The sequence below is a fragment of the Dipodomys ordii genome, unplaced genomic scaffold, assembly GCF_000151885.1.
Source record: "Dipodomys ordii isolate 6190 unplaced genomic scaffold, Dord_2.0 Scaffold38, whole genome shotgun sequence".
NCBI classification, from domain to species: Eukaryota; Metazoa; Chordata; class Mammalia; order Rodentia; family Heteromyidae; genus Dipodomys; species Dipodomys ordii.
Window position 1 is genome coordinate 897072 of NW_012267254.1, and position 10046 is coordinate 907117.

The 10046-nt window shown below is 36.7% G+C and overlaps 1 protein-coding gene across 1 annotated transcript in view; it reads right to left on the minus strand.

The window, feature by feature from the left end:
- The window catches only part of Slc9a6 (solute carrier family 9, subfamily A (NHE6, cation proton antiporter 6), member 6), a 64402-nt gene that overhangs the window by 47467 nt on the left and 6889 nt on the right, over positions 1-10046 (minus strand). The window contains exons 2-5 of the mRNA XM_013018052.1: positions 4139-4338; positions 1636-1713; positions 1284-1360; positions 861-973 (exon numbers count right to left, since the gene is read on the minus strand). Coding sequence (XP_012873506.1) covers positions 861-973; positions 1284-1360; positions 1636-1713; positions 4139-4338 — 468 coding nt within the window. The remainder of the gene's footprint in view (positions 1-860; positions 974-1283; positions 1361-1635; positions 1714-4138; positions 4339-10046) is intronic.

A 10046-nucleotide genomic window follows, 5' to 3' on the forward strand; every position in this document is an offset into this window, starting at 1 on the left:
CATTTCTTCATATGTCTATTGGCCATCCTTCTTTCTTCTTCAGAGAAGTTTCTCTTTAAGTCTTTAGCTCACTTATTTATTGGGCAGTTGTTTCTTTGAGGATTTGTTATTGGGGGTTTAATTTTTTGAGTTCCAGGTATATTTTAGATATGGGACCTTTGTCCATTGTATGGGTAATGAAGATCTTCTCCCAATCCGTGGGCTTTCTATTGATCTTCCTAGCTATGTGGTCAGGACAATGTTTAATCAAAAAAGGAACATTAGACTTGTAAGATCTCAATTCAAAGCCAGTCTTGGAGAAAAGTCAAAAATCCATCTCCAAAACAATCAGCAAAATGTCAGGCTAGAGGTGTGGCTCAAGTAGAAGAACACCAGCCTAGCAGGGCCTAAAACCCTCAGTTCAAACCTTAGTAATATAAAAAAATTCACTACTATTTTTCTTAGTGTTAAATGCATGAAAATAGCTAAATATAAAACAGAAGATTTTAGAGAACTAATTTTCTAGGCATTTAAAAATGTTGCATTCATTTTAATGAATCTATAATCTAGTTTTTGTTTTGCTATGTCCAATCACTAGGGATACAGACCAAGCTAAGTTTCTGAAGAAATGATCTTAAAGCTGTCATCTAGACAACATCAATTTGTGGACTAGTAGTAGGAAAAGGTAATGAAGAAGTTACTGAAGAAACAAATGTGTGCTTAAACCAAAAGGAAACATGAACTTTTTTCCTTCACAATTGGTAAGTACAATGCTAAGGAAGTACCTAATCATGGATTCTAAACCTCAACAAAACACCCACATGTGCTTTACTGCAAAACACTGCATTGAAATATTTCAGCTCCACTCATGTAAAATATACCTGGGTCAGTTGCTGATACAATGGCACCAAACAGCAGGCAATCTGTAAAGTAAAAATCTCGGGCGAGTTGTCCAGTTACTTTCATCAGCATTACACAGCCATACATTATGGACCTGTTCAATAAACACATTCCTACTTTAGAAAATATCAATGATTAAAGAAGTCTAAAGAATAAAAATATAGAGCTACTACAGCATTCTGCGACTATTCTCAAATTTAATTAAGGGCACTTAAATATGGCTAAAACCTTGGCCTTAACAAAAAGTCAAACAACTTATTACCTATGTGAATAGATTAGACTACAAAAGATCTAAAACACATTCAGGAAAACAATAATACAGAATTCAAAGAGAATTTTAAAATATATAATTTTTAGAATTATAATTTGAAAACTAAAAAGTATTTTAAGCTTCAAAGACTTACCCAATAACAAAACAAGAAATTGCTGTTCCAAGAAAAGCATATGCTAAGATAGACCCAAGGTTCCGGAAAAAATGCCGCTGATTAAAAACAAAAAAAATGTTATATTAGAATATCTCAATAAAGAAAAGATTTTCTATTCTAGTATGCCATGCTAATATTAAATGCATTATTCACAAGAAGAAATCAGTAAGAAAAAGAATTTCTATACAGGTATAAATTTCAGCATCTAAAAACAATGAGAGAAAAGAGGAGAACTTAGGAAGAATGGCCTGTTTTTGAAGTGCAAAATATTACAAAGTCCATGGAAACTTTACAATTTGTTCAAAATACATGAAATACAAAAAACACTTACCCTTTTCAGACTATAACCTGCATAAAATATGATAGGAGGAAGTAATATATTGAAAAACACTTCTGGATCAAAAGTAACCTGTTAAAATAAAGAGAAGACCTGATTATATTATCAAACTATCAAAAGATAAAAAAATTAAATGTTAATCTGGTCAACAGAAAGAACATACTATGTTAACTTAAAATACTTCATATGAAGAGTCTATTATTTGCATGCTTTAGGTACTTGTGCCTGGGTGCTGTTCCCAAGTTTTTTTGCTCAAGGCTAGCTTTCTATTACTTGAGCCATAGCTTCACTTCCAGTTTGGAGGGGATTCATTGGACATGAGTCTCATGACTTTCCTGCTCAGGCAGACTTCAAACCTTAAAGCTCAGTGTCTCAAGTAGCTAGGATTACAGGTGTGAGCCACTAGTGGTTGGCAATGTATTCTTTTTCCTATAAAAAATTTATGTAGGATAGCTAATGTACTATTCTTCAACCACATGACAAGGAAATAGTACCGGAATAATCAACTATAGCCTCGCACTAGAAATTCTATAAAATATTATATATAAAAAAATCTTTAGGGGCTGGGAAGGTGGCTCAGTGGTAGAGCACTTGCCTTGCATGCATGAGGCACTGGGTTCGATTCCTCAGCACCACATAAGCAAAAAGAAAAAAGCCAGAAGTGGCGCTGTGGCTCAAGTGGTAGAGCGCTAGCCTTGAGCTGAAGAGCTGAGGGACAGCGCCCAGGCCCAGAGTTCAGGCCCCACGACCGGACCAAAAGAAAAATCTTTAAAATAACCCCGTAATCCTAGCTCCTCAAGAGGCTGAGATCTGAGGATTGTGATTTGAAGCCAGCCTGGGAAGAAAAGTCCCTGAGACTCTTACATCCAATTAACTCTCTAATAACCAGAAATGGGGCTGTAGCTCAAAGTGGTAGTGCACTAGCCTTGAGGATAAAAGCTCAAGGACAGTACCCAGGCCGTGAGATCAAGCCCCATGATCAGAAAAAAAAATAACAAAAATGAGAAAGTGCATCTCATTGTTGCAATGGATCCACTTGTATCCCTATTTAAACAATTTGTTTTTTCCCTTCCCCTCCACAAATTATACCAACCTCAAATACAGTGAAAGCAGGGGTTATGCCATGGGGGAAGGACATACAAAGCAACGCATATTTTTGCTTTAAACAAATGAGACCCCAAAACTGGCAAAGGAAACAACCTATAGGTGACAACTCTGAAGCTAAATCATATAATGTGGTAAAACTTTCTGTACAACTAGCCCTCATAGCACATTTATTTTAAAGAAAGGATGTCATAAAACAGGTTTTTCTAATTTAATGTGCTATCGTAGTATTATTCACTAGAAGGAATCTGTAAGAGAAAGCATTCTTGTGCAAGCATAAATTTCAGTAGCTGAAAATGATAAGGAGAGTATAGAGAAGAGCAACTTGGAAGAATGGCCTGTTTCTGCTATAATAATGCAGATGTCCCTTCTGTGCATAGTGCTGCAGTAGACTGTGATATAATCTCTAAGAAGATATACACATATGCAAGCTAAAATATAGCTTACTAGAACTATTAAGGAACTGAAAATTTCCCACAAGTGCTGAGAACTCTTGTTCCAAAGTAAACTTTAAGGTCATAGGACATTTAGAAACTATTAAAGGTGGCCAGAAACACAATCAAGTAGCTATAAAAATCTACTTCAGTCAATGTAGAAGATAGGAAATGTGAGGCAAACAGCCAAGGGTGGGCAAAACAATAATTGCACAAAGTGGCACTGAGAAGCTTCATGAGAGAAACTGAGTGGGACACGAGCAAGTGACTCTGGGAATGTCTGAGAGCCAGTGGACTGCAACCCAGTTGCCCACATAAAGCTGTATATACAGCATATTCCAATTGCCAAGGCTCATGCTAAGGCTCCAAAAACTGTTCCAGATTATGAATCAGAGAAAGGTTAAGTGGTGTTCAGAACAGAAACACAATCAAGGCAAGAAATAATTCAAAGAAACATTACTGCAGTAAACCCGATGTGCTGAAGTATTCTAAAATTTTAAGGACCATGTATAAATTGAAAGAAATTCATCTGTATTCTGTTTAACCCCATCCTGATTACCATTTATTACAACAACCACAAACAACAAAGGCAAACAGAAAGAGTTGTAGCACTTAGCTTCAATCAGGAGTATAGAAATGTCATTTGCCTAGAAATATTCATTTCCTTACATTATATTTATGAACAGGTTTGACTCTAATTTTAAGGTTATATTATTTCAAATACTAAACACTGTTCCTTCAGAGTCACTTGTTATAGTTAATACGCTTTTTTAATTTTAAGATTATTTTTTAACTAAAAACTTACTGTTTAGCCTGATGTGGTAGTACATGCCTGTAATCCCAGCACTTGGGAAGTTGAGGCAGCAGGATCACAAATTTGAGAACAACCTGGACTACAAAGCAAGTTTGAGACCAGAATGGGCTACGTAGTAAGACCTTATCTTAAAAGAAAAACTTACCTTTCTAAGCATTTCATTATCTTGAACATTATTGAGTTCATGTGAACTAATCTCTCCTTTCAGCGTGTACTCATAAAATTTTCCACTAACGTTTACCAACAAAGTAGTTGGACTGGACTGCACTTCACAGCTGAGAGTCACATTGTTTACATCACTTGGAACATGAATGCCATACCGAAGTACAAGACCCATCAAAAGACCTAGAAATAAAAGAAAAATATAAATTATTCTTGGTAAACAAAGACTACTTATTTGTACCCAACATATGCCTCAGGATTATTATCAGAAAAATCTCCAATGACAGTCCCTTATAGGTTAGAACAAATTTTTAGACCAAAGGAAGTTATTGTTTAAAATATTACTAAATTGGGGTGCTGGTGGCTCACATCTGTAATCCTAGCTCCTCAGGAGACTGAGATCTGAGGACCAAGGTTCAAAGACAGCCCCAGCAGGAAAGCCCATAAGACTCTTATCACCAGTTAACTATGTCCAAGGAAAAGCCAGAAGTGGAGCTGTGGCTTAAGTGGTGGAGCACTAGCCTTGAGTAAAAAAGCTGAGAGAGCCGGCAGCACGGTGGCTCACACCTATAATCCTAGCTACTCAGGAATCTGAGATCTAAGGATCACGGTTCAAAGCTAGCCCCGGGCAGGAAAGTCCATGAGACTCTAATCTCCAATAAACCACTAGAAAACCGGAAGTGGCACTGTGGCTCAAGTGGTAGAGCGCTGGACTTGAGCTGAAGAGTGCAGGGATAGCACCCAAGCCCAGAGTTTAAGCCTCACGACCGACCAAAAAAAAAAAAAAGACAGAAAAGAAAAAGCTCAGAGACTGTGCTCGGGTCCTGGGTTTAAGCCCCAGAACCTGCACAAAAAATTAATAAATTAACACATTCAAGAGTCCATCTTCGGGGTTGGGAAGGTGGCTCAGTGGTAGAGTGATTGCCTTGCATGCATGAGGCCCTGGGTTCGATTCCTGAGCACCATATAAGCAGAAAAAGCTGGAAATGGCGCTGTGGCTCAAGTGGTAGAGTGCTAGCCTTGAACTGAAGAGCTGAGAGACAGCGCCCAGGCCCAGAGTTCAGGGCCCATGACCGACAAAAAAAAAAAAAAAGAGTCCATCTTCATGTAATCCAGTAGGATAAGAGAGAAAAACAATTAGGTAATCATTGCATTTTGAGATGAACACATTATAAATAAGTGATAGGGAAAGTAACAAAATAAAAACACATCTTTAAATTATCTGTACACAGAATAAACTCCAAGGTATACCAACAGAACAATGTAGTCATGCTAGAAAATGTGATTTTTTTATGGCTGGAAATAATAGAACAAGCAGAAAAGGTCAAAAGCTATGTATATATGACCATGTAAGATGATCCTAAGCGAAATGAACCCCAAGATAGTGACACAAGTGGTTTTATCTTTCTTGCTATTGTTTTTAACGTACTTATAATGTACTATGTGATTTTTTTTGTTTCTTTTGTATGTTCTTCCCCCACAGTATAACTTCATTATATTTAATTACGATGCCCTACATCTTTCTAATTTGGGGAGGGGAAAGAAAATAACAAAATTCTGAAGTAAGGATACAGGTTGACCCATTGTAACAATGAGATATACAAGACACTATGTTGAAAACAAACTTCACCACTTCTATGGGGGGGAGGGAGGAGTTGGGAAGGTATGAAGGGAAGGGATAGTAGGGGAAAAACAAATGAGATGGTAACAATGCTCCATAGGAAATGTACTCATTACCTTACTCATGTAACTGTAACCCCTCTGTACGGTATTTTTACAATAAAAAATATATTAAAAACAATATGGTCCCATGATAGAGTTTTCTTGCAGGACTGCTAAGAGAAAAAGACTAATAGGTTTTTTACCTCCATCCACCATTTCAGTTAAACTTGCTTCCCAAGTTTATTCCAAAAGCACATGATGGTCAAATTATATACAATTTAAATGGAAAGCAAATACATTATTTCAAAATGAATACTTCTACTATTAAAGCATCAGATTTAGAATTATAAATATGTGCATCAAAATAAAAGCAAAATACAAGTCCTGACAGGAGTACTGTTAAATCAACACAGTGGATCTATTGATTTTATTTGGATCCTGTTGATATTCAAATATACAAAATATTCTAGGTTCTATAAAAGTATCAACTTCAACTATTTAATAATGGCACTACTGAGATATAATTCACATAATATACATTTTATTCTTTTTTTACATTTTATTCTTTTAAATTATAAAATTCAGTATATTCATGAAGTTGTGTATCAACCACTACTAGGTCCAGAACATTTTTCCATCACTCCAAAAAGAAACAGAACATTTTCTATTCCACAGTGAAATCTCTAGTTCTTGGCAAGCAATAACCTACTTCTTTTCTCTAGCCATTTGCCTATTCTGGGTATCTCATATAAATGTAGTTCCACCATATGTAGTGCTTTGTATTTAGATTCTTTCACTTATAGTATTTTTAAGGTTTCTCTATGTTGTAGTATATTTCAGAATTTCATTCATTTTTATGGCTAAATAACATTTCATTTTATGATTTGCCTCAACTATAAACTGAACCCAAACTGTTGGAACTTTCCTTATTGCCAAGATGTACAGTGTATGACTACTAGCTCCATTTTACCTTCCTGATCTTTCATTCTGACCATCTAGAGCCATTCTTCTAGTGGAGTACTCACCTGGGTATTTCCTTAGAGTTTAGAGACAAAAACAAAATCCCTCCTTCAAGGAACTCTCAGTCCACTTAGCAAAACAGACTAAATAAGTAATCATACTACAGTATATACATGTACGCAAGGTGTTAAAAAACCAAATAGTACAAATTAGATAAAACCATATACTCCTTACTATATGTGGAAGGCTGGGAAAATTCTTATTCTAGGCATTAATAATAAAAAAAAAAACAGGCTTGGAGTCTATTTTCCAGGCCCCCAAAACAATCAAACAAGAGATTCCCAGCCAAGCCTGATGAAGAGGGATATTAGGTAAACTTTCAGAAAGAATCACTTGAACACCTAATAAAAGGTAGCAAGCCATAGTAGCATTTATCCAGTCAAAAAAGACGGCAAAAATGGCCCATTAAGGAAATCACAGGTAGATCAGTATGACTGCATTATGGGGTGACAAAGAGGTGAAGTCCGGAAGATCTGCAGAAGCTGAAACATGAAAGACTGATTGATGATGAGGAAAGGAATTTGGACTTTATTTCCAAAGCCAAAGGAAGTTTTACAAAGATTCTAAGCAGAAGCTTGACACCAGATTGCTATTTTAGAAGACTAGTGTAGACCATAGGGGGTTTAAATAGCCAGGTAGGAATGACAGCAAGAGAGAATACATTTTAGAAAGTACTGTAGTTTAGAAAGACTGAGTCACTGAGTAGAATAGGCTGGGCAGGGAATAATATGAAAGGCTACCAGGAGCCTTAATGGATTTGGTAACCAAGTGGCTAAGTTGGCTTGAAAAGCAGGGCCATTCAATGAAGTAGGAACACAGAGGAATGCATTTAAAGGGGAAAGGCCAAGTTTTGTTCTGGACATGCTGTTTGATGCACCCGTGTGACACATGCACAGTTGAATGCGTGTGGTCTAGAGTTCAAGGAGGGTGGGAAGTTTCCATTTCAGATTGAGACCAATCATAAGATGGCTAAATTAGGTGCAAATGAGATAACCTAGAAGTAAATAAGATGGTAAAAAGACTACAGGAGGAAAAAACTACAGATACAGACTTGAGGTTTTACCATTAATAGCCAACATTGATGGGCCAATAGAGGATGAAGAACAAATGATTGAATTTAATGAAGAAAAGCCACAGGAGTTGGAAAACAGAAGAACAACTGGTGGCTAAAAATTAAGAGAGAAAAAAATCTGATTCTGTTGAAACCTATCAAATGCTGCCGCAAAGTCAAGCAAGGCAGGCATGACGAGTATCCTGTGAGTTTGGCAACAAAGAGGGAACAATTGACCTTGATAAAAGCACTTTCTGTAGAGTAGCAGGGACAGAAGCTAGACTAGGAGACGGAAGGAAGCAGAAACAAGACTGTAAAAAGCTACAGTGGATGTATAACTAATGCAACCTAATAAAAAATAAAAATAAAGTGATTTTTTAAAGCTATAGTTCTTTAGCCCACTTAATGGGATGGTTGTTTCTTTGAGGATTGTTTTTGGGGGTGGGCTAATTTATTGAGCTCTAAATATATTTTTTATATAAAGCCCTTGTCTTTTTGTATAGCTAGTGAAGAACTTCTACCAATCTGTGGGCTTTCTATTTATCTTGCTAGCTATGTCCTTTGCCATGCAGAAGCTCTGCAGTTTCATGCAATCCCATGTATCCAGCCTTTCTTTGATTTGTTGCATTTCTGGATCTTTATTTAGGAAGTTTCAACCTATGCCAAGGAGCTCTAGTGTATCCCCTATCCCTTCTTGTAATATTTTCAGTGTATCTGCTCTTACCTCAAGGTCTCTGGAGAGGAAATAAGAATGGCCAATAGATATATGAAGAAATGTTCAACATCTTTGGCCATAAAAGAAAGCAAACCAAAACTACATTCCACCTCACCCCAGTTAGAATGGCCATTATCAAAAAAAATAACAACAGATGCTGGCAGGGATGTGGTCAACAGAGAATGCTACTACACTGTTGGTGGGAATGTAAACTATTTCAACAACTCTGGAAAGCAGTATGGAGGATCCTTAAAAGATTAAATATAGAGCTCCCCTATGACCCAGCAATCCCACTCCACGCATTTACCCAAATGACCACAAACAAGGCCACACTAAAGCTACCAGCACAACTATGTTCATTCCAACATTATTTACCATAGCTAAGATAGATTCAGTAGATGAATGGATCAAGAAAACTTGGTACACACATGTACACACACACACACACACACACACACAGAGAAATTCTACGCATCCATTAGGAAGAATATCACCGCCCCATTCATGAGAAATGGAAAAACTGAAAAAATCATACTAAGTGAAATCAGAATCATAGGCTCCATGGTTTCCCTCATCTGTAATAATTAGTATGCCTAGGATATTACTAGCAGAGGTGCACAATAGCCCAATAGTACATATGACCATATAAAATGTTAATCGAAATTATCTACATGATGTGGAAACAAGAGGAATGGGTCTTTTTCTTTTTTTTTATAAGCATACTGTTTGTAGTTATTTCTTTTGTCTTTCTTTTTTTTTTCTCCTCTGGTTTATTCCCTGTGGTTACTGTTTCTGATTTCAGTACCTTTGTCTTGTATATAAGTGTATCTGATTTGGGGAACAGAAGGGGAATCACAGAAAAGGTGGTACAAAGGGTGAATTAAGCAACAATGATACTCACTAGATACTATGTTGGAAATGAACTTTATAACTTGTGGGGGAGGGAAGGCAAGGGTGAGAGAAAGCAGGAGAAAACAAGGGGGGAACACTGTTCAAAATGTACTCATTACCTTACTTATGTAACTATAACTCCTATGTACATACTTTTTTAAAAAAGCTCTAGTTGGTCAGGAGAGGAATGAGTGAGGATGATCTTTTTAAAGTAAGGAGTAATGATAATTGCTGAACAGTACAATGATTTCAAGTTAAAAAAAATTCAACTAAGATGAGATTTTAAACAAATGGTTCACATTTTAAAAACATTGATCAAGAAGCACTGTATTCGTAAATCGTTTTGTTGAATGTCAACTCCTTGTACAACTACCTAAGGAAAATAAAAATAGCCCGGTGCTGGTGGCTCACACCTGTAATCTTAGCTACTCAGAAGGCTGAGATCTGAGGATTGCGGTTCAAAGCCAGCCTGGGCAGGAAAGTCCATGAAACTCTTATCTCCAATAAACCACCAGAAAACCAGAAGTGGTGCTGTAGCTCAAGTGGTAGAGT